Here is a 25,019-nt window from a genome sequence, read left to right on the forward strand (position 1 = left end):
AGTGTGTGAATTGGACCATTTTCCTGTCCTGTAAAAAATAGAAATAGGTAAGTACAGATACCGAAAAAACGATCCAAAACTATTATTTAAAGTATTTTTACTTAAATACTTTACACCACTGCAAAGTAGCCATATTATATCGATCAAAAACACTAATGTTCAACATGATAGCATTTCAATAAAATAATACATCACGGATTTGTTTCACGCTGTAGTATTAAGATAAACAGACATTAGATACGTTGTTTTTTCACGCCGGTGTCTACGTCATCGTTTCCCACCCCGGAAGTCCCGTTAACGGCAGAGCGGGTGCAGGACCACATTAACACAGGACTATGGCTAGCAACGTGTGGAGGTCAATGGTAAGAAAATGCCGTTTGTCAGCGTAAAGATAATCGACTGTAACTTGGCCATGTATTGGATTTATGTTTGTGTAATGTAAGTTCGTGTTCGGATGACTTTGTCGGTTGTATAATGTTGTTTCCATGGATTTTCTGTGAGGCCTTTTTACTGTGCGTGTGTCCTTGTCCTGCTACTACCGTAGCGAGCTATGCTATTAACCAACCGCTTTTTATCCGCCTAATGCTTGACAAGTGACATTTCGTGTTTGTCAATATGTTTTCTGATTCAATCACACTCGACTAGAGATAGTGTGTGGATGTTGTTGTGATACGTTATCTGCGCGGTAGTAATTTAACCTTCCGTTTATTGTCCTCCTCCAGCTCTCTCACGTCGTGGGGGCGGCAAAGAGACCGACGGTATGTTTCAGAAGGGGGGTAAGTCAAGGACTGACAAATAGACAAGTCTACACCTGTTTTTTTATGAACTTCTCCCTCGTTGACAAAAAGGCTGAAATGATGTAATTCATGATCCAGTGTTTTTAGTGCTACTATGTAATCCCTCTAAAAACAGATTTAAAAGCGGGTTGTTTTCTCTTTACAGCTGCAAACGGTTACGTTAATTCCTGGGGATGGAATCGGTCCAGAAATATCCGTGGCTGTCATGAAGATTTTCGAGTCTGCTAAGGTATGCTGGAAAAGCTATCAAACTCTCTCACACACACACACAGCACATTGTAGGGTTAACAGCAGAACATGCCATTGGCATGGAAAGATGGACAGCACATTGAGCCCCAGTCCTTCCTGTACCATTCTGTGTCCTCTCTCTCTTGCCACCCGTTAGGTTCCCATCCAGTGGGAGGAGAGGAATGTGACCGCTATCCAGGGCCCAGGAGGTAGATGGATGATCCCTCCAGACTGTAAGGAGTCTATGGACAGGACCCTGATCGGGTTAAAAGGTAGGTAGCAGTTACAGAGATCCTATGGTAATCTATGGTAGTAGCTACCTGCATGGTCATGATGGACATAGTGTACTGAAGTCAGCTGGAATAAAGAACGTCATGCAGGCGGCATCATAGGGGGTAGTATGTAGGGGTTAGTATGTAGGGGGTAGTATGCAGGGTTCATAGGGGATAGTATGCAGGGGATAGTATGCAGGGGATAGTATGCAGGGGTTCATAGGGGATAGTATGCAGGGGTTCATAGGGGGTAGTATGCAGGGGTTCATAGGGGGTAGTGTGTAGGGGGTAGTATGCAGGGTTCATAGGGGATAGTATGTAGGGGGTAGTATGCAGGGTTCGTAGGGGATAGTATGCAGGGGGTAGTATGCAGGGGGTAGTATGCAGGGGGTAGTATGCAGGGGGTAGTATGTAGGGGGTAGTATGCAGGGTTCATACGGGATAGTATGCAGGGGATAGTATGTAGGGGATGGTATGGAGGGTTTATAGGGGATGATATGGAGGGTTTATAGGGGATGGTATGGAGGGTTTATAGGGGATGGTATGCAGGGTTTATAGGGGATGGTATGGAGGGTTTATAGGGGATGGTATGGAGGGTTTATAGGGGATGGTATGCAGGGTTTATAGGGGATGGTATGCAGGGGTTATAGGGGATGGTATGCAGGGGTTATAGGGGATGGTATGCAGGGGTTATAGGGGGTGGTATGCAGGGGGTAGTATGTAGGGGATAGTATGTAGGGGGTAGTATGCAGGGTTCATACGGGATAGTATGCAGGGGATAGTATGTAGGGGAGGGTTTATAGGGGATGATATGGAGGGTTTATAGGGGATGGTATGGAGGGTTTATAGGGGATGGTATGCAGGGGTTATAGGGGATGGTATGGAGGGTTTATAGGGGATGGTATGGAGGGTTTATAGGGGATGGTATGGAGGGTTTATAGGGGATGGTATGCAGGGTTTATAGGGGATGGTATGGAGGGTTTATAGGGGATGGTATGGAGGGGTTATAGGGGATGGTATGCAGGGGTTATAGGGGATGGTATGCAGGGGTTATAGGGGATGGTATGCAGGGGTTATAGGGGATGGTATGCAGGGGTTATAGGGGATGGTATGCAGGGATTATAGGGGATGGTATGCAGGGGTTATAGGGGATGGTATGCAGGGGTTATAGGGGATGGTATGCAGGGGTTATAGGGGATGGTATGCAGGGGTTATAGGGGATGGTATGCAGAGTATATAGGGGATGGTATGCAGAGTTTATAGGGGATGGTATGCAGGGGATAGTATGTAGGGTTTATAGGGGATAGTAGCCTGTAGGGCTCATGGGGAATAGTAGGGATTGAATGGGACACGGCCTTGATGAGAGAGATGTAGTGGTAACATGATTGGTGGGTAAACGATGCAGGAAGCCCGTCTAGAGGTCAGGCGGCTGGTGTGGAAGCCCGTCTAGAGGTCAGGCGGCTGGTGTGGAAGCCCGTCTAGAGGTCAGGCGGCTGGTGTGGAAGCCCGTCTAGAGGTCAGGCGGCTGGTGTGGAAGCTCGTCTAGAGGTCAACATGTCTATGCTCCAGTACATCCCCGTCTTCAGTAGACGCAAACAGAAAACATTTTGCGTTGGAAAAGTATTTTATTCTATGTACATGTAGTCTTTCCTTGTTTGTCTGTTTAATTCCATTTGGTTCCTAATTAACAGTAAACTGGTGTTAAAGGCCCAGTGCTGTCAAAAATGAGACTTTTCTGTGTTTCTATATATATTTCCACACGGAGGTTGGACCAATACTGTGGTGTTTTGAACATGAAGATAATGTCCTTTTAGAGTAAGAGCTGTTTTAAAAGACCACATGCAATGTTATGATGGGATGGAGTTTAGTCTGCCTGGTGACATCACCTGAAATGTTATGATGGGATGGAGTTTAGTCTGCCTGGTGACATCACCTGAAATGTTATGATGGGATGGAGTTTAGTCTGCCTGGTGACGTTATGATGGGATGGAGTTTAGTCTGCCTGGTGACATCACCTGAAATGTTATGATGGGATGGAGTTTAGTCTGCCTGGTGACGTTATGATGGGATGGAGTTTAGTCTGCCTGGTGACATCACCTGAAATGTTATGATGGGGTGGAGTTTAGTCTGCCTGGTGACATCACCTGAAATGTTATGATGGGATGGAGTTTAGTCTGCTTGGTGATGTTATGATGGATGGAGTTTAGTCTGCCTGGTGATGTTATGATGGGATGGAGTTTAGTCTGCCTGGTGATGTTATGATGGAGTTTAGTTTCCCTGGTGACATCACCTGAAATGTTATGATGGGATGGAGTTTAGTCTGCTTGGTGATGTTATGATGGGATGGAGTTTAGTCTGCCTGGTGATGTTATGATGGGATGGAGTTTAGTCTGTCTGGTGATGTTATGATGGGATGGAGTTTAGTCTGCCTGGTGATGTTATGATGGGATGGAGTTTAGTCTGCCTGGTGATGTTATGATGGGATGGAGTTTAGTCTGCCTGGTGATGTTATGATGGGATGGAGTTTAGTCTGTCTGGTGATGTTATGATGGGATGGAGTTTAGTTTCCCTGGTGACATCACCTGAAATGTTATGATGGGGTGGAGTTTAGTCTGTCTGGTGATGTTATGATGGGATGGAGTTTAGTTTCCCTGGTGACATCACCTGAAATGTTATGATGGGGTGGAGTTTAGTCTGTCTGGTGATGTTATGATGGGATGGAGTTTAGTCTGTCTGGTGATGTTATGATGGGATGGAGTTTAGTCTGCCTGGTGATGTTATGATGGGATGGAGTTTAGTCTGCCTGGTGATGTTATGATGGGGGGGAGTTTAGTCTGCCTGGTGATGTTATGATGGGATGGAGTTTAGTCTGCCTGGTGATGTTATGATGGGGGGGAGTTTAGTCTGCCTGGTGATGTTATGATGGGATGGAGTTTAGTCTGCCTGGTGATGTTATGATGGGATGGAGTTTAGTCTGCCTGGTGATGTTATGATGGGGGGGAGTTTAGTCTGCCTGGTGATGTTATGATGGGATGGAGTTTAGTCTGCCTGGTGATGTTATGATGGGATGGAGTTTAGTCTGTCTGGTGATGTTATGATGGGGGGGAGTTTAGTCTGCCTGGTGATGTTATGATGGGATGGAGTTTAGTCTGTCTGGTGATGTTATGATGGGATGGAGTTTAGTCTGTTTGGTGGTGATATGATGGGGGGGAGTTTAGTCTGCTTGGTGATGTTATGATGGGATGGAGTTTAGTCTGTCTGGTGATGTTATGATGGGATGGAGTTTAGTCTGCCTGGTGATGTTATGATGGGATGGAGTTTAGTCTGTCTGGTGATGTTATGATGGGGTGGAGTTTAGTCTGCCTGGTGATGTTATGATGGGGGGGAGTTTAGTCTGCCTGGTGATGTTATGATGGGATGGAGTTTAGTCTGTCTGGTGATGTTATGATGGGGTGGAGTTTAGTCTGCCTGGTGATGTTATGATGGGATGGAGTTTAGTCTGTCTGGTGATGTTATGATGGGGTGGAGTTTAGTCTGCCTGGTGATGTTATGATGGGATGGAGTTTAGTCTGCCTGGTGACATCACCTGCAATGTTATGATGGGGGGGAGTTTAGTCTGCCTGGTGACATCACCTGAAATGTTATGATGGGATGGAGTTTAGTCTGCCTGGTGACATCACCTGAAATGTTATGATGGGATGGAGTTTAGTCTGCCTGGTGATGTTATGATGGGATGGTGTTTAGTCTGCCTGGTGACATCACCTGAAATGTTATGATGGGATGCAGTTTAGTCTGCCTGGTGACATCACCTGCAATGTTATGATGGGATGGAGCTTAGTCTGCCTGGTGACATCACCTGAAATGTTATGATGGGATGGAGTTTAGTCTGCCTGGTGATGTTATGATGGGATGGTGTTTAGTCTGCCTGGTGATGTTATGATGGGGTGGAGTTTAGTCTGCTTGGTGACCTCTGCCAATAACAGCTAGTTTTAAGTTTTCCCCTCACCACTCAGACCAATCAGACAGTCCTGAGAAATTGCTCTTTGCGAAGAAGCTATTTTGGTTACCTTTTAAATGATCACAATAAGGTGTTCCGTTGTTATCCAGAAATGATTTGATATTGAGATAAAAAAAAGGTCTGCATTGGTCTTTTAACCTCCCCCTCTGTGTGTAGGCCCCCTGAAGACCCCCATCGCAGCCGGCCACCCCTCCATGAACCTGCTCCTCAGGAAGACCTTTGACCTGTACGCCAACGTGCGTCCCTGCGTGTCCATCGAGGGCTACAAGACCCCCTACACCGACGTGGACCTGGTCACCATCAGAGAGAACACTGAGGGAGAGTACAGCGGAATCGAGCACATAGTAAGTTGCTATGGTTACCACGGTCACGTTCAGTAGGAGAGAAATGGGACAAAGTTGTGAGTGAAACCAGTTTTTTTTTTTTCCAAATGTGTGGATTTAAAACTGAATCTGTAAAATGCCTACAGCTAACACTGACTACAGAGGAATAGACCAGGGAGCAGTAGCTACAGCTAACACTGACTACAGAGGAATAGACCAGGGAGCAGTAGCTACAGCTAACACTGACTACAGAGGAATAGACCAGGGAGCAGTAGCTACAGCTAACACTGACTACAGAGGAATAGACCAGGGAGCAGTAGCTACAGCTAACACTGACTACAGAGGAATAGACCAGGGAGCAGTAGCTACAGCTAACACTGACTACAGAGGAATAGACCAGGGAGCAGTAGCTACAGCTAACACTGACTACAGAGGAATAGACCAGGGAGCAGTAGCTACAGCTAACACTGACTACAGAGGACTAGACCAGGGAGCAGTAGCTACAGCTAACACTGACTACAGAGGAATAGACCAGGGAGCAGTAGCTACAGCTAACACTGACTACAGAGGAATAGACCAGGGAGCAGTAGCTACAGCTAACACTGACTACAGAGGACTAGACCAGGGAGCAGTAGCTACAGCTAACACTGACTACAGAGGACTAGACCAGGGAGCAGTAGCTACAGCTAACACTGACTACAGAGGAATAGACCAGGGAGCAGTAGCTACAGCTAACACTGACTACAGAGGAATAGACCAGGGAGCAGTAGCTACAGCTAACACTGACTACAGAGAACTAGACCAGGGAGCAGTAGCTACAGCTAACACTGACTACAGAGGAATAGACCAGGGAGCAGTAGCTACAGCTAACACTGACTACAGAGGAATAGACCAGGGAGCAGTAGCTACAGCTAACACTGACTACAGAGGAATAGACCAGGGAGCAGTAGCTACAGCTAACACTGACTACAGAGGACTAGACCAGGGAGCAGTAGCTACAGCTAACACTGACTACAGAGGACTAGACCAGGGAGCAGTAGCTACAGCTAACACTGACTACAGAGGACTAGACCAGGGAGCAGTAGCTACAGCTAACACTGACTACAGAGGAATAGACCAGGGAGCAGTAGCTACAGCTAACACTGACTACAGAGGAATAGACCAGGGAGCAGTAGCTACAGCTAACACTGACTACAGAGGAATAGACCAGGGAGCAGTAGCTACAGCTAACACTGACTACAGAGGACTAGACCAGGGAGCAGTAGCTACAGCTAACACTGACTACAGAGGAATAGACCAGGGAGCAGTAGCTACAGCTAACACTGACTACAGAGGAATAGACCAGGGAGCAGTAGCTACAGCTAACACTGACTACAGAGGAATAGACCAGGGAGCAGTAGCTACAGCTAACACTGACTACAGAGGAATAGACCAGGGAGCAGTAGCTACAGCTAACACTGACTACAGAGGAATAGACCAGGGAGAAGTAGCTACAGCTAACACTGACTACAGAGGACTAGACCAGGGAGCAGTAGCTACAGCTAACACTGACTACAGAGGAATAGACCAGGGAGCAGTAGCTACCTCGAATGTTTGTTCAGGAGAATAATTTTAATTGGCTGATCCCTCCTACTGACCAGAGGGGAACGCTACAAAACAGAATCAATGAGTTAGCCAGCTAACTTTGAAAAATAACCAGAAATAACAATGGATTTTTTTGTTGTGGGGGGGGGGGTTTAAAGAAAGCTAAACTTGTGTGTTTTCGGTTGTCGAATCATTTAGTCCATTTCAAACTTTATCTTTCTAAATAAAAAATAATTGTTACGTTAGCTAGCGAACTCCTTGATCCTGCGTTGTAGTCAACCCCTCTGGGGGGGAGGGGATAGTCTCACAACATTAACATGCAGGGATGTGTTCATCCGGTATGAAATGGAGGTGAAACAAGAGGTCCTACCTGAACATGTCCCAAGAAGAATGTTCAGGTGATTCTTTTTTTATTTTAATGACTACGTTGTGCCCCGCTGAACATGACCCAGTGTTTCAACACAGGAGTGGGTTCTTCATTAGGGCATCTGGTGTAGTTTTCATGGCAAATGTCAGTACTAAAACGGTTGCGAATGGTTTGTTGGTTTGACGGTGACTGAGAAGTCACGTTGACTCTGATGTGACTACTCTGGTCTGTCGTTTTCAGCTCTTGATAAGCAGCTGTTTTCAAGGCTGAGAGCTGAAGCAGTCCGTATTTTCACTGTGGTGTTGTGTGGAATGCGTGTCATTAGTTATTGAAACTGTTTTATCTGGGTTGGACAGATAACATCACAGGTGATTGGTTATTCTCCAGGTGTTCCTTAGGTAAGCCAGAGGAACAGTAGCTTCACTAACCAGACCACCACCTCAGTCTCTAACCCTAACGTGCCCGAATGTACACTCCCGTTCAAAACTTTGGGGTCACTTAGAAAAGTCCTTGTTTTTGAAAGAAAAGCAAAAAAAAATGGTCCATTAGAATAACATCAAATTGATCAGAAATACAGTGTAGACATTGTTAATGTTGTAAATTACTATTGTAGCTGGAAACGACGAAAAGGAATATCTACATAGTCATCAGCAACCATCACTCCTGTGTTCCAATGGCACGTTGTGTTATCTAATCCCAGTGGATCATTTTAAAAGGCTAATTGATCATTAGAAAACCTTTTTTTTTTGCAATTATTTTAGCACAGCTGGAAACTGTTGTCCTGATTTTAAAGAAGCAATAAAACTGGTCTTTAAACAAGTTGAGTATCTGGAAGCGTCAGCAGATCTCAACCCTATTGAGCTGTTGTGGGAGCATCTTGACCGTATGGTACGTAAGAAGTGTCCAACAAGCCAATCCAACTTGTGGGAGGAGCTTCAGGAAGCATGGGGTGAAATCTCTTCAGATTACCTCAACAGATTGACAACGAGAATGCCAAAGATCTGCAAAGGCTGTAAATGCTGAAAATGGAGGATTCTTTGACAAAAGCAAAGTTTGAAGGACACAATTATTATTTCAATGAAAAAATCATTATTTAACTTGTCAACTTGACTATATTTCCACATTTTGTAACTCATTTCATTTTTATTTTGAATGTATTTAACCTTTTATTTAACGAGGCAAGTCAGTTAAAAACAAATAGTTATTTTCAATGAAGGCCTAGGAACAGTGGGTTAACTGCCTTGTTCAGGGGCAGAATGACAGATTTTTTACCTTGTCAGCTCGGGAATTCGATCTTGCAATCTTTCGGTTACTAGTCCAACGCTCTAACCACTAGTCTACCTGCCTCCCCTCCACTCTAACCACTAGACTACCTGCCGACCCATCAATAATGTTTTTATGGAAAACAAGGACATTTCTAAGAGACCCCAAACGTTTGAACGGGTAGTGTATGTTCATCAACTTCTCTCTCCAGTTCTCCTTCTTTGTTCACTTAGTTTTTTTTTTCAACTAAAAGGTTTTGTATGTTATTCCTACATATCTGCTGTCTTAATTTGATCACTCTGTCGCATAATGTTTTGCAGGTACTGCTAACTTGTAGTGTATTCAATGTTTAAAAACATTTCCAATTTCAGACTTGATTTGCCCAAATAAAAAAATGTATATACCCTTAGAAAAAATTTACATTTTAAAATAATAATCCACATAATCATTTCCTGTTGCTGCAGGATTACTTTCCTGCTGGGGGAAACTGGTCAAATTAAGATGGCACATCTGGAATTTCTTGATGTCACTTCCTTTACGGTGAAATCCTATTGTTTGTAGTTGTCACCTCAGGCTGAGAGTACTTCTAGTTCTTCCACTCACGGTGATGTTATGAATACCTTTTCATACGTCTTCTCTTCCAGTTTCATTGTTCCAGTTCAATTGTTTTTTTTTTAAAGTAGCTCAGTTGTCTTTCCCAGTTGTTACCGTCCCTCCAAAACCATTTTGACCAAAGTAGGACATTTAGATATTGTATTCTGTATGATGTAATTAAGTCCTCTATTGTTTGATTTAGGCTACGGTGATTGTCTTCTTCTCTTGTAGATCGTTGACGGCGTAGTTCAGAGCATCAAACTCATCACGGAAGACGCCAGTCGACGTATCGCCGAGTACGCCTTCGAGTACGCCAGAAACAACCAAAGGAACAGCGTCACGGCCGTTCACAAAGCCAACATCATGTAAGTCGCTCCAGAATCAAACGGACGGTGGAATCTTACAAATTGTACTTTTTACATTTTTTATTGTGCCGTTGTGGATCATAAAATAAAATAAAAATGAGATGCAAATATCGACTAAATGTATCACCATGGGTCAATTACAAGTCGAAACAGAATAAGATATTGACTGTTAAGTACAACATATTTAACAGATGTTATCGCAGGTGCTGGGAAATGCTTATTTGTTCCAACAGCGCGGTAACACCTAGCAGCACAAAAACGATACGCACACATATTAAAAAATATATTAAAGAAATAAATAAAATATCAGAACTAGCACATCGAATGGCACCAATATTCAGGCATTAAACTTATTAACGTACCCGGTGTGTTTTGATGTGACCAGGAGGATGTCGGATGGGCTGTTCCTGAGGAAATGCAGAGAGGTGGCTGAGAACTTCAAGGACGTCAAGTTTACTGAGATGTACCTGGACACCGTGTGTCTCAACGTATGTGCCCTCCTTTACACTATCCTTCCTACGTGACGCTGTTTTGATGCATATGTCTAAAGCCTGATTTTACAACTACCGCGTCAATCGAAAGGCCGCTCCCGTCTGCGTGTTTCCGCGCACCTCCCTTTGAAAGGGGACCTTGCGGATGCAGAGATTTGACCATGCCGACGGGAGTGGAAGTTCGATATTGCATCATTCCGTTGGCGCAGACCTAGCAGATGACCCGGAAGCAGAAGGTAGAAATTAGACTTAATCAGGTTCTCATGTTGGAGATGGAAACATGGGGCGTAATCGGGTTCTCTGGTTGGAGATGGAAACGTGGGGCTTAATCGGGTTCTCTTGTTGGAGATGGAAGCGGGGCGTAATCGGGTTCTCTGGTTGGAGATGGAAACGTGGGGCTTAATCGGGTTCTCTTGTTGGAGATGGAAGCGGGGCGTAATCGGGTTCTCTGGTTGGAGATGGAAACATGGGGCGTAATCGGGTTCTCTGGTTGGAGATGGAAACATGGGGCGTAATCGGGTTCTCTGGTTGGAGATGGAAACATGGGGCTTAATCGGGTTCTCTTGTTGGAGATGGAAACATGGGGCTTAATCGGGTTCTCTTGTTGGAGATGGAAACATGGGGCTTAATCGGGTTCTCTTGTTGGAGATGGAAACATGGGGCGTAATCGGGTTCTCTGGTTGGAGATGGAAACATGGGGCGTAATCGGGTTCTCTGGTTGGAGATGGAAACATGGGGCGTAATCGGGTTCTCTGGTTGGAGATGGAAACGTGGGGCGTAATCGGGTTCTCTGGTTGGAGATGGAAACGTGGGGCTTAATCGGGTTCTCTGGTTGGAGATGGAAACGTGGGGCTTAATCGGGTTCTCTGGTTGGAGATGGAAACGTGGGGCGTAATCGGGTTCTCTTGTTGGAGATGGAAACGTGGGGCTTAATCGGGTTCTCTTGTTGGAGATGGAAACGTGGGGCTTAATCGGGTTCTCTGGTTGGAGATGGTAACATGGGGCGTAATCGGGTTCTCTTGTTGGAGATGGATTCATGGGGCTTAATCGGGTTCTCTGGTTGGAGATGGAAACATGGGGCGTAATCGGGTTCTCTTGTTGGAGATGGATTCATGGGGCTTAATCGGGTTCTCTGGTTGGAGATGGAAACGTGGGGCTTAATCGGGTTCTCTGGTTGGAGATGGAAACGTGGGGCGTAATCGGGTTCTCTTGTTGGAGATGGAAACGGGGCGTAATCGGGTTCTCTTGTTGGAGATGGAAACATGGGGCTTAATCGGGTTCTCTTGTTGGAGATGGATTCATGGGGCTTAATCGGGTTCTCTTGTTGGAGATGGAAACGTGGGGCGTAATCGGGTTCTCTTGTTGGAGATGGAAACGTGGGGCTTAATCAGGTTCTCTGGTTGGAGATGGAAACATGGGGCTTAATCGGGTTCTCTGGTTGGAGATGGAAACGGGGCGTAATCGGGTTCTCTTGTTGGAGATGGAAACATGGGGCTTAATCGGGTTCTGTTGTTGGAGATGGAAACGTGGGGCTTAATCAGGTTCTCTGGTTGGAGATGGAAACGTGGGGCGTAATCGGGTTCTCTTGTTGGAGATGGATTCATGGGGCGTAATCGGGTTCTCTTGTTGGAGATGGATTCATGGGGCTTAATCGGGTTCTCTGGTTGGAGATGGAAACGTGGGGCGTAATCGGGTTCTCTGGTTGGAGATGGAAACATGGGGCGTAATCGGGTTCTCTTGTTGGAGATGGATTCATGGGGCGTAATCGGGTTCTCTTGTTGGAGATGGATTCATGGGGCTTAATCAGGTTCTCTGGTTGGAGATGGAAACGTGGGGCGTAATCGGGTTCTCTGGTTGGAGATGGAAACGTGGGGCTTAATCAGGTTCTCTGGTTGGAGATGGAAACATGGGGCTTAATCGGGTTCTCTTGTTGGAGATGGAAACGGGGCTTAATCGGGTTCTCTGGTTGGAGATGGAAACGGGGCTTAATCGGATTCTCTTGTTGGGGATGGAAACATGGGGCTTAATCGGGTTTTATTGTTGGGGATGGAAACGGGGCTTAATCTGGTTCTCTTGTTGGGGATGGAAACGGGGCTTAATCTGGTTCTCTTGTTGGGGATGGAAACGGGGCTTAATCGGGTTCTCTTGTTGGGGATGGAAACGGGGCTTAATCTGGTTCTCTTGTTGGGGATGGAAACGGGGCTTAATCTGGTTCTCTTGTTGGGGATGGAAACGGGGCTTAATCTGGTTCTCTTGTTGGGGATGGAAACGGGGCTTAATCTGGTTCTCTTGTTGGGGATGGAAACGGGGCTTAATCTGGTTCTCTTGTTGGGGATGGAAACGGGGCTTAATCTGGTTCTCTTGTTGGGGATGGAAACGGGGCTTAATCTGGTTCTCTTTCTTGATGGAAACGGGGCTTAATCTGGTTCTCTTTCTTGATGGAAACGGGGCTTAATCTGGTTCTCTTGTTGGAGCGGAAGATGGAAACGGGGCTTAATCTGGTTCTCTTGTTGGGAATGGAGATGGAAACATGGGGCTTAATCAGGGTTGTCATGGTGAATGTTTCAGATGGTGCAAGACCCCACCCAGTTTGACGTCCTGGTGATGCCCAACCTGTATGGTGACATTCTCAGGTCAGTTACTATTTATTTGCATGTATCTATATTAATATCTATATTAATATCTATATTAATTAATCGCTACTGAATGCAATTTGTTTTAAGCTATTAATTCAAACATTAAATAGTTTAGCAGAGTTTGGTCTTATTGGGCCTAATACTGTCTTTCATGTGTTGCGCTAATGTGACTAGATGATTCTGCTAACTAAAGGCTGAGGCTGCTACTACAGATAGAGGCGTGTGTCATGTATTGCAGTGATCTGTGTGCTGGACTTATTGGCGGTCTGGGAGTCACTCCCAGTGGAAACATTGGTGCCAATGGAGTCGCCATTTTTGAATCGGTTTGTCTCGCTCTTTACTTGGCTGTTTTTATCATCTGAATACGTTTAGCTACTCGTGTCTCAACTGTTTTGATAAAACGCAAGGCTTCTTGTCCTGTAAACAGTCTATTGTGCAATAGATAATAACTAAACATGTTTGTGTTTTGTTGACTTCCCACCCTTTTCAACAAAACCATTTTTAATACGAGACGTCATATATTTCAATAAGTTGTCCATTTCTAATGGATGTGCGGAAGCTTGTTCCAGTGTTGAGAGTAGTAGACATTTTAAATCAAATGTATTTATAAAGCCCTTCGTACATCAGCTGATATCTCAAAGTGCTGTAACAGAAACCCAGCCTAAAACCCCCAAAACAGCAAGCAATGCAGGTGTAGAAGCACGGTTTTAACATTGTCCCCTCTACCCCCTGTGGTATCTAGGTCCATGGGACGGCCCCCGACATAGCCGGTCTGGACATGGCCAACCCTACGGCTCTGCTGCTCAGTGCTGTGATGATGCTGCGTCACATGGGCATGCACGACTACGGCAAGAAGATCGAGACCGCCTGTTTCGACACCATCAGAGACAAGAAGGTGGCTTTAAAAAAAATTAAAACATTATTACCCCGAATAGTGACTATTGTGGCTCTTGCATATCGGTGCCGGGAATACATTTGGAAAGTGGAGGTGCCCCGCGGGGGGGGGGGAGTAGGGGTACTTCCTTGTTCTTGGAGGACCGCTCAGTCTGCTCTTCTTCTTCTCTGATGCCAGATTATATGGTGGATGTCTGGCTAGTTGGTTTACAATATGTTGTCTCCCCTGGACACCACACCTCCTTCCGGTTGCCAATACTCTTATTTTTTCTCCTGTAGATCAAACATAACAGATTTTTATTCAGTTGATCATTGTATGCAACAAAAAAAAATAATAATCTGCTTTTGTCTTTTCAATGAATTCATTGGGCTGTTTTTTCTATCCTCTCCCAGGTGTTGACCGGGGACCTCGGTGGGAAGTCGAAGTGCTCAGAGTTTACAGAGGAGATCTGCCGTAGAGTGCGAGACATGGACTGAAAACGACGACTGTTGATTTTCTGAAGACTTCATAATAATTCAACCGCTGCTTTGAACTTACTCCTAAAGACTCTGGGGGGCGTTCCAGGTTGTCAGTTCCGCAGTTACGATGCAGCTGCATATCTTAGATTACTATTATTATATTGATGTAGGTTCCTGAGAATGGACAATTCTCCAGGTTTTCTAGAAATAGAAATTCAATAATTTGTGCAGTGTGACTGAAATAAATCACCACCTGGAACGCGCCCCCTACATGGATGGGTATTCACTCTTAAGGTGTATTTAAGCACAATTTTACTCACGTGATCATTTCATGGGGCAAACTTCCCCAAAGTTATACTTGCCTCTATACTACGTGGCACTCCACCTGTGTTGTCCGGCAGTGGTTCTGATCGTTGCTAGTTTTATTTTTTTTTAATGGTTAATGTAATGCTAACAGCTTCAATGTACTCTATTTATTGTTACCAGTCGGGTTCCTGTGCATGAATGGATTGTATTGTACCAGCGTCTCATGTCATGTCTCTCTTTTCTGTTTCGGGATCCATACATAAAAACTTGATTACATGACTTTAAAGCCTGATGTCTCATTCTTCCTGTTAACAGGTACAGTGTATTGTTGTTCCAATAGTTGGATTCATTTTTAACCGGGATTGGATTACTTATTCTCTTATTCTCATTCTCTCAGCCATTTGTGTTTATGGCAGGGTAACTTCGACCTACATTTGTCAGCTGATTTCAGTCTGCGTCCTCATTGTTACAGTATTACTACCAATCTGGCAACCCAGATGAGAGGATGCTTCCGGTTGTCGCTCGTCGCCACGGACAAAATAGGCTTTTATAAAAAAATTATGAATAAAAAAAAGTAGCTGTTTGGTCTTTTAATTTAGGGTTAAGAATAAGGTTTGTAGTGTGGGCTAGGTTTAAAATCAGATTTTTTTTAGAAACATTTGAGAAATAGTCTAGTGTTTATAAATAATGAGTTTGTGGCTGTGGTAACCAGTGACTACCACGCTTCCGTCCTATCTTCTGTTCCGCCTATTCTGTGTGACGTCATTAAACTAACGCCTTCTCGTTTCCCCCTGTACTGTTACTGTACGGTTAGTTAGTGTAACGAAGAGGTGTAGCCAGCAGCGAATAGCAGCTACAAACTGTTTGCCACGGTCCAGATATATTATATCAGATTTCGGGAAGAAAGAAGCGAGGGTGGAGAGATGGCGAAAACCTATGATTACCTTTTTAAATTGCTTCTCATCGGGGACAGCGGTGTCGGCAAGACATGTCTCCTCTTCAGATTCAGCGAAGATGCGTTCAACACTACCTTCATATCAACAATAGGTCCGTTTCTCTTTCTACAATTGAGTGGGTTTTTTGAACAACGGCATGCTGCTGAAAATGCTACATTACATATGACAAATCTACTGTATGCTGTTGACAGATAGTGGGGCGAATTCGCGACAGGAAACGGGCCTAGAAGCATCATCTTGTGCCAATTCAGATATAGTAAATGGTTTTATTACATTGAATTATCTCTTATGTTTTATACTGTAGGCCTGGTTGTGTCACCCTGCTAACTCTGTATTTGTAAGCTAAGCTGTCATCTATTTTCATGGGCTCATATTTGTGACCTGTTGGCTGTCAGACCTTTTGATTGTCAGCTGTAAGGGGGGGCTCATGAATGGCACTGACAGTATTCCTGACCAGGGCTTTGTTTTATCAGACAAAGAACATAACGTTATACCGGTAACTGCCAAAATAATAGAAACACTTGAGTAAATGAGGGATACAAAGTATATTGAAACACAGGTGTGGTTCCTGAGTTAATCAATTAACTATCCATCATGCGTTGGGTCATGTATGAAAATGCTGGGCAGGCCATTATTTTGGCTACCATGGCTATGCCCCCATAGGGCTGGAGTGGTCACTGAATGGTTATATGAGCATGAAAATGATGTAAAACCATAGGCCATGGCCGTCTCAGTCACCAAATCTCAACCCAATTGAACACTTATGATTCTGGAGTGGTGACTGAGACCAGCGTTTTCCACCACCATCAACAAAACACCAAATGATGGAATTTCTCATGGAAGAATGGTGCCTCATCCCTCCAATAGAATGGTGTCTCTTCCCTCCAATAGAATGGTGCCTCATCCCTCCAATAGAATGGTGTCTCATCCCTCCAATAGAATGGTGCCTCATCCCTCCAATAGAATGGTGTCTCTTCCCTCCAATAGAATGGTGTCTCATCCCTCCAATAGAATGGTGCCTCATCCCTCCAATAGAATGGTGTCTCATCCCTCCAATAGAATGGTGCCTCATCCCTCCAATAGAATGGTGTCTCTTCCCTCCAATAGAATGGTGCCTCATCCCTCCAATAGAACGGTGCCTCATCCCTCCAATAGAATGGTGCCTGAACCCTCCAATAGAATGGTGCCTCATCCCTCCAATAGAATGGTGTCTCATCCCTCCAATAGAATGGTGCCTCATCCCTCCAATAGAATGGTGTCTCATCCCTCCAATAGAATGGTGCCTCATCCCTCCAATAGAATGGTGCCTGAACCCTCCAATAGAATGGTGCCTCATCCCTCCAATAGAACGGTGTCTCATCCCTCCAATAAAATGGTGTCTCATCCCTCCAATAGAACGGTGCCTCATCCCTCCAATAGAATGGTGCCTGAACCCTCCAATATAATGGTGCCTCATCCCTCCAATAGAACGGTGTCTCATCCCTCCAATAAAATGGTGTCTCATCCCTCCAATAGAACGGTGCCTCATCCCTCCAATAGAGTTCCAGACACTTGTAGAATCTATGACGAGGTGCATTGAAACTGTTCTGACTGGTGGTTATGAGGAGGTGCATTGAAGCTGTTTTGACTGGTGGTTATGAGGAGGTGAATTGAAGCTGTTCTGACTGGTGGTTATGACGAGGTGCATTGAAGCTGTTCTGACTGGTGGTGACCCAACGCCCCTATAAACACTCTTAATGTTGGCGTTTCCTTTATTTTGCCAGTTACCTGGAGTTATTGTCTGTGCTACATGTCCATGGTTTTAGACGTGTCTGTGTTCTGGGGGTGTAAATGGACCCTAAACTAGAGGTGGTGTATGTATTTTTTTACCTCAGGAGTAGTTTGACTATAGGTGGATTTACCAGATGTATTTCTCCATAGAGAGACAGATCACTATGGCGATGTTGAGGGGGCGGGGGGGGGGGGGGGGGGTTTCTTGTGTTATTAGATATCTTATTTTGACATGACGGACTTTCAGTTTGAGTGTGAAATTAGGAAACCCCCTTCACTGCTCCTTGACTTTCAGTTACCTTTTGGGTGGGTGGCGTTTTCATCGTATGTGTACTTGAATCTCAACGATGATCAATTGGGAAAGCACCCAGGTTCTGTTTATGACACACAGGTTCAGAGAGAGCACACATTTTATACTTTTCCACCTTCGTAAATAAACTGAGTATACATGGGACACTCACACTAACACACATACACACACACACACACACACACACACACACACACACACACACACACACACACACACACACACACACACACACACACACACACACACACACGTAAAGGACACATGCTGCTTGCTAAGCGAGTACCACTTTCTCCCGATTCGGCCCATACCTGGCGAGAACTTGGGAAGCGTCTTACTGTTCGGCGCCACGCAAAAAGCGAGCTATTCTCTGGCACAAGTGGAGACACTTCAGACTGAGGAGTAGGTTTCACACATCCCCATGTGCAACACACACACACACACACAAAGCCCTGTAAGTGTGGAACATCACTTTTCTGAACCTTCGACATCACTTTCTACTCTGTCTTGAAAACGAAGTCACCATTACTCCCAAACAACTGATCCTCATCGGTGGTCGTTCCTCAAAACGTTAGTCTGTATTGTTTGTGAACTAGGCCAACAGAAGACAAAAAAGCAGCAGTAGTATGGTCTCACTCTCGTCGTTAATGAAGTGAATGTTACCAGCGCTGAGGTCATTCCTGTGAGTAGAATAGAATACCAGGAAGGTGTTCATTACTTCAGACTGGGGAGTTCGTCCCAAATCACTCCCTATTCCCTTTTATAGTGCACTACCTCTGACTGGAGTATCGTATGGCTCTGGTCAAAAGTAGTGCACTGTGTAGGCCATTTGGGACGCAAGCCTGGGTTCTGCTCTAAGGCTCACCCTGGGACTCTGTTGAATAGAATAGAAACAACAACATGGAGCTCTGAGACTCTGTTGAATAGAAACAACAACAACATGGAGCTCTGAGACTCTGTTGAATAGAAACAACAACATGGAGCTCTGAGACTCTGTTGAATAGAAACAACAACATGGAGCTCTGAGACTCTGTTGAATAGAAACAACAACATGGAGCTTTGAGACTCTGTTGAATAGAAACAACAACATGGAGCTCTGAGACTCTGTTGAATAGAATAGAAACAACAACATGGAGCTCTGAGACTCTGTTGAATAGAAACAACAACAACATGGAGCTCTGAGACTCTGTTGAATAGAATAGAAACAACAACATGGAGCTCTGAGACTCTGTTGAATAGAATAGAAACAACAACATGGAGCTCTGAGACTCTGTTGAATAGAATAGAAACAACAACATGGAGCTTTGAGACTGTTGAATAGAATAGAAACAACAACATGGAGCTCTGAGACTCTGTTGAATATAAACAACAACATGGAGCTTTGAGACTCTGTTGAATATAAACAACAACATGGAGCTCTGAGACTCTGTTGAATAGAATAGAAACAACAACATGGAGCTCTGAGACTCTGTTGAATAGAATAGAAACAACAACATGGAGCTCTGAGACTCTGTTGAATAGAAACAACAACAACATGGAGCTCTGAGACTCTGTTGAATAGAAACAACAACAACATGGAGCTCTGAGACTCTGTTGAATAGAAACAACAACATGGAGCTCTGAGACTCTGTTGAATATAAACAACAACAACATGGAGCTCTGAGACTCTGTTGAATAGAAACAACAACATGGAGCTTTGAGACTCTGTTGAATACAAACAACAACAACATGGAGCTCTGAGACTCTGTTGAATAGAAACAACAACATGGAGCTCTGAGACTCTGTTGAATAGAAACAACAACAACATGGAGCTCTGAGACTCTGTTCAATAGAAACAACAACAACATGGAGCTTTGAGACTCTGTTGAATAGAAACAACAACATGGAGCTCTGAGACTCTGTTGAATAGAAACAACAACATGGAGCTTTGAGACTCTGTTGAATAGAAACAACAACATGGAGCTCTGAGACTCTGTTGAATAGAAACAACAACAACATGGAGCTCTGAGACTCTGTTGAATAGAAACAACAACAACATGGAGCTCTGAGACTCTGTTGAATAGAAACAACAACATGGAGCTCTGAGACTCTGTTGAATAGAAACAACAACAACATGGAGCTCTGAGACTCTGTTGAATAGAAACAACAACAACATGGAGCTCTGAGACTCTGTTGAATAGAAACAACAACAACATGGAGCTCTGAGACTCTGTTGAATAGAAACAACAACATGGAGCTCTGAGTCTCTGTTGAATAGAAACAACAACATGGAGCGTTGAGACTCTGTTGAATAGAAACAACAACAACATGGAGCTCTGAGACTCTGTTGAATATAAACAACAACATGGAGCGTTGAGACTCTGTTGAATAGAATAGAAACAACAACATGGAGCTTTGAGACTCTGTTGAATAGAAACAACAACATGGAGCTCTGAGACTCTGTTGAATAGAAACAACAACATGGAGCTCTGAGACTCTGTTGAATAGAAACAACAACATGGAGCTCTGAGACTCTGTTGAATAGAAACAACAACATGGAGCTCTGAGACTCTGTTGAATAGAAACAACAACATGGAGCTTTGAGACTCTGTTGAATAGAAACAACAACAACATGGAGCTCTGAGACTCTGTTGAATAGAAACAACAACATGGAGCTCTGAGACTCTGTTGAATAGAAACAACAACAACATGGAGCTCTGAGACTCTGTAGAATAGAAACAACAACAACATGGAGCTCTGAGACTCTGTTGAATAGAAACAACAACAACATGGAGCTCTGAGACTCTGTAGAATAGAAACAACAACAACATGGAGCTCTGAGACTCTGTTGAATAGAAACAACAACAACATGGAGCTCTGAGACTCTGTAGAATAGAAACAACAACAACATGGAGCTCTGAGACTCTGTTGAATAGAAACAACAACATGGAGCTCTGAGACTCTGTTGAATAGAAACAACAACATGGAGCTCTGAGACTCTGTTGAATAGAAACAACAACAACATGGAGCTCTGAGACTCTGTTGAATAGAAACAACAACAACATGGAGCTCTGAGACTCTGTTGAATAGAAACAACAACATGGAGCTTTGGGACTCTGTTGAATAGAATAGAAACAACAACATGGAGCTCTGAGACTCTGTTGAATAGAAACAACAACAACATGGAGCTCTGAGACTCTGTTGAATAGAAACAACAACATGGAGCTCTGAGACTCTGTTGAATAGAAACAACAACAACATGGAGCTCTGAGACTCTGTTGAATAGAAACAACAACATGGAGCTTTGGGACTCTGTTGAATAGAATAGAAACAACAACATGGAGCTCTGAGACTCTGTTGAATAGAAACAACAACATGGAGCTCTGAGACTCTGTTGAATAGAAACAACAACAACATGGAGCTTTGAGACTCTGTTGAATAGAAACAACAACAACATGGAGCTCTGAGACTCTGTTGAATAGAAACAACAACAACATGGAGCTCTGAGACTCTGTTGAATAGAAACAACATGGAGCTCTGAGACTCTGTTGAATAGAAACAACAACAACATGGAGCTTTGAGACTCTGTTGAATAGAAACAACAACAACATGGAGCTCTGAGACTCTGTTGAATAGAAACAACAACAACATGGAGCTCTGAGACTCTGTTGAATAGAAACAACAACATGGAGCTCTGAGACTCTGTTGAATAGAAACAACAACAACATGGAGCTCTGAGACTCTGTTGAATAGAAACAACAACAACATGGAGCTCTGAGACTCTGTTGAATAGAAACAACAACATGGAGCTCTGAGACTCTGTTGAATAGAAACAACAACAACATGGAGCTCTGAGACTCTGTTGAATAGAAACAACAACAACATGGAGCTCTGAGACTCTGTTGAATAGAAACAACAACAACATGGAGCTCTGAGACTCTGTTGAATAGAAACAACAACAACATGGAGCTCTGAGACTCTGTTGAATAGAAACAACAACAACATGGAGCTCTGAGACTCTGTTGAATAGAAACAACAACAACATGGAGCTTTGAGACTCTATTTTCCACCATAATTTGCAAATAAATTCATTCTCATTTCGCTGTCATAGTTGAAGTGTACCTATGATGAAAATTATAGGCCTCTCTCATCTTTTTAAGTGGGAGAACTTGCACAATTGGTGGCTGACTAAATACTTTTTTGCCCCACTGTATATTATCCAGCTTTTCTCACCAATCCCTACTGTCTGTCACAGACTAATATAGAAAGTTGCACTACCCTCAGAATACACTATATATACAAACGTATGTGGACAACCCTTCAAACGAGTGGACTGGTCTATTTTAGCCACACCCGTTGCTGACGTGTGAAATCGAGGCTCGTTAGTTCCAGTGAAGGGAAATCGTAACACTACAGCATACAATGACATTCTAGATGTTTCTGTGCTTCCAACTTTGTGGCAACAGTTTGGGGAAGGCCCTTTCCTGTTTCAACATGACAATGCCCCCGTGCACGAAGCGAGGTATACAGCGAGGTATCTCCAAAATGGTTTGTCAAAATCTGTGTTGGAAGAACTTGACTGTCCTGCGCAGGGCCCTGAACTCAACCCCAACGATCACCTTTCAGATGAATTGGAACTCCGACTGCGAGCCAGACCTAATCACCCAATATCAGTTCCCGATCTCACTAATGCTCTTATGGCTGAATGGAAGCAAGTCCCCTCAGCAATGTTCCAACATCTAATGGAAAGTCTTCCCAGAAGAGTGGAGGCTGTTATAGCAGCAATGTTCCAACATCTAGTGGAAAGCCGCCCCAGAAGAGTGGAGGCTGTTATAGCAGCAATGTTCCAACATCTAGTGGAAAGCCGCCCCAGAAGAGTGGAGGCTGTTATAGCAGCAATGTACCAACATCTAGTGTAAAGCCTTCCCAGAAGAGTGGAGGCTGTTATAGCAGCAATGTTCCAACATCTAGTGGAAAGCCTTCCCAGAAGAGTGGAGGCTGTTATAGCAGCAAAGGTGGGACCAACTCCATATTAACGCCAATGACTTTGGAATGAGATGTTGGACGAGCAGCTGTCCTCATACTGCTGGTCATATAGTGTATAGTGTTTAGTCTGTCATGTCAACATATTTGACAGAGTTGACCTGTTCCCCCTACTCCCCTCTAAGCCAATTCAAGAGAGAAAGTTGAGAAGTTACAAGCGTCTTATTTGATTCGGGCTACTGAGTGACAGAAATAGATGGCTAGAATCCACTGCTAGGACTAGGTTAGTCTGTATCTGAATTGACAGCCCTGTGGGCCCTGGTCTAAAGTAGTGCACTATAGAGGGAATAGGGTGCCATTTCAGACCTGGCCTGTGTTTTTCACCACCACAGTTCCCAACATAACAACCTCTTCAGCCTGTCACTCTTTCACCACTCTCAGCCCTCCTGTCTGTCTGTCTGTCTGTCTGTCTGTCTGTCTGTCTGTCTGTCTGTCTGTCTGTCTGTCTGTCTGTCTGTCTGTCTGTCTGTCTGTCTGTCTACATCCATTCAGCCTGTCACTCTTTCACCACTCTCAGCCCTCCTGTCTGTCTGTCTGTCTCTCTGTCTGTCTGTCTGTCTGTCTGTCTGTCTGTCTGTCTGTCTGTCTGTCTGTCTGTCTGTCTGTCTGTCTGTCTGTCTACATCCATTCAGCCTGTCACTCTTTCACCACTCTCAGACCTCCTGTCTGTTTGTGTTCCAAATGGCACCCTATTCCCTATATAGTGCACTACTTTAGACCAGTCCCTATTGGACTCTGGCATCCTATTCCCTATATAGTGCATTACTTTAGACCAGAGCCTATAGGACTCTGGTTAAATGTAGTGCACTAGGGAATAGGGGGCCATTTGGATTGCCCTCCTGTGTTTCCTGTGCGTCACGGAGGACAAGGTTGTTGAATTGTTTCAGTCCGGTTGGTGGTAGCGTCGCGAGGAGAATCTTCCTGAGTGAAACAGGAAGTGAGAAGTGTATATATTTTTTTTTCTTCGAACAGGAAGACACTCGCTCAGAGAGCAGAGAAGAAGAAAGTATAGGCCAGCTTTACTCTATTCTACAGACAGCAGCAGTAGTCTAGTTTAACATCAGGTGACCTTGTCCGTCCTGTTTGAAGTCCTGCTGTCTGAAGTGGACACCGTGACATAGGTGACATGATGTTGTGTGTGTGTGTGAAGCAGCACAGTTCTCTCTCTCTCTCTCTCACACTCAGTACAGTTCTGTGATGTTATTGTACAGTATGAATGCTGGGAACTGTATAACTAAGATGGTGAATTCCTAATGAGAGCCCCTACTGCACAGTACTGTATTAGTGTTGGGAATTTAAAGGGTGACTGTGAAATGAGTAACACAGCCTGTATACAAGGACCTGTAGTAACAGAAGCAGCACTGTCATAACCCTCCTCTGTCTCGTGAGCCATCAGCTGACCAGCTGTTGTATTCAGGGTCGGGCGCGTGTGTGTGTGTGTGTGTGTGTGTGTGTGTGTGTGTGTGTGTACACACTCTGTGTGTGTGTGTATCTTCCGTCCGTGTGTCACTCACATCTCTTCCTGTGTGTGAGGCCTGAGCAGAGAGGTCAGTGAACTCAGGGTGGGTCCCGCTGCAGGCTTCCCTAATCACCACCACTAACCAGCCCCCGCTGGCCAGCCCCTGGTTCCTCTTCCTGGACACAAGTGACTGGCTGGGAGGGGAAGAGCCCTGTTGGAGCCAGCACAGAGAGAGGGGGGGGGGGGGGGGAAGGAAAAGTCTCCTCTCTCTCTCTCTCACTCTGACGTACTGACTGACTGCCAGTAACCCCACGCAGTACAGAGCCATCGATGTAGCTCTTTCCATTCCTCTGCAGGCCCAGCAGAAGGCTTCGGTCACCAACCAGCCTCCTTCAAAAGAGCGCAAGTTGAATCACAGCCATTGGAATTCACCCACTGTCAAGTGAATTCACCAACAAAAGATAATTCTTTCATTGTCGTGACTCCTTCTGTCAGTACTTCTGGGAGGGAGGATAGTTACTTCAGTTTTTGTTCTGTTTCTGACATTTTTTATTGCCCTAAACATGGGTGAAGAGGATTTCTTGAAGATAGTTAAGAAAGGCCCCTATATTGTATTTTGAGGATTAGCTTGGAACGGAAACAAAGCTGCTGTGTCGTCCTCATCCTGAAGGTCTTGGATTAGAGGGGTTTTCCCCCTGTAGAGGCAGGAAGGGAAGTCTGTGTGTTTACAGCCCTGTAGAGGCAGGAAGGGAAGTCTGTGTGTTTTCCCCCTGTAGAGACAGGAAGGGAAGTCTGTGTGTTTTCCCCCTGTAGAGGCAGGAAGGGAAGTCTGTGTGTTTACAGCCCTGTAGAGGCAGGAAGGGAAGTCTGTGTGTTTACAGCCCTGTAGAGGCAGGAAGGGAAGT

General features: G+C 44.6%; 2 protein-coding genes across 3 annotated transcripts in view; both read left to right on the forward strand.

The window, feature by feature from the left end:
• Positions 1–241: 241 nt before the first annotated feature.
• LOC110499795 (isocitrate dehydrogenase (NAD(+)) 3 catalytic subunit alpha) lies at positions 242–14,876 on the forward strand. Of its 2 annotated transcripts, none has more exons than XM_036981643.1 (11): positions 242–362; positions 723–776; positions 943–1,026; positions 1,183–1,297; positions 5,472–5,659; positions 9,678–9,811; positions 10,197–10,299; positions 12,871–12,935; positions 13,177–13,261; positions 13,681–13,833; positions 14,226–14,876. In XM_036981643.1, the coding sequence occupies exons 1-11, from the start codon at positions 336–338 to the stop codon at positions 14,307–14,309; spliced, it is 1,092 nt and encodes a 363-aa protein (XP_036837538.1). In that variant the 5' UTR covers positions 242–335; the 3' UTR covers positions 14,310–14,876. The 2 variants fall into 2 exon arrangements, with proteins under 2 accessions (XP_036837538.1, XP_036837539.1); XM_036981644.1 differs by having other exon boundaries at positions 250–362; positions 723–758.
• A 514-nt stretch (positions 14,877–15,390) lies between these two features.
• The window catches only part of LOC110499802 (ras-related protein Rab-8B), a 44,479-nt gene continuing 34,850 nt past the window's right edge, over positions 15,391–25,019 (forward strand). The window contains exon 1 of the mRNA XM_036981645.1: positions 15,391–15,644. Within this exon, the coding sequence (XP_036837540.1) occupies positions 15,521–15,644 (124 nt within the window). The 5' untranslated portion in view covers positions 15,391–15,520. The remainder of the gene's footprint in view (positions 15,645–25,019) is intronic.

Source organism: Oncorhynchus mykiss, chromosome 6 (assembly GCF_013265735.2).
Source record: "Oncorhynchus mykiss isolate Arlee chromosome 6, USDA_OmykA_1.1, whole genome shotgun sequence".
NCBI lineage: Eukaryota > Metazoa > Chordata > Actinopteri > Salmoniformes > Salmonidae > Oncorhynchus > Oncorhynchus mykiss.

Excerpts from the sequence above, each read along its gene's own strand:
- LOC110499795 (XM_036981643.1), top strand. The coding sequence starts at position 336 with ATGGCTAGCAACGTGTGGAGGTCAATG. Across the intron at positions 363-722 it reads GCAACGTGTGGAGGTCAATG|CTCTCTCACGTCGTGGGGGC; the intron begins GTAAGAAAATGC and ends GTCCTCCTCCAG. Across the intron at positions 9,812-10,196 it reads GTTCACAAAGCCAACATCAT|GAGGATGTCGGATGGGCTGT; the intron begins GTAAGTCGCTCC and ends TGATGTGACCAG.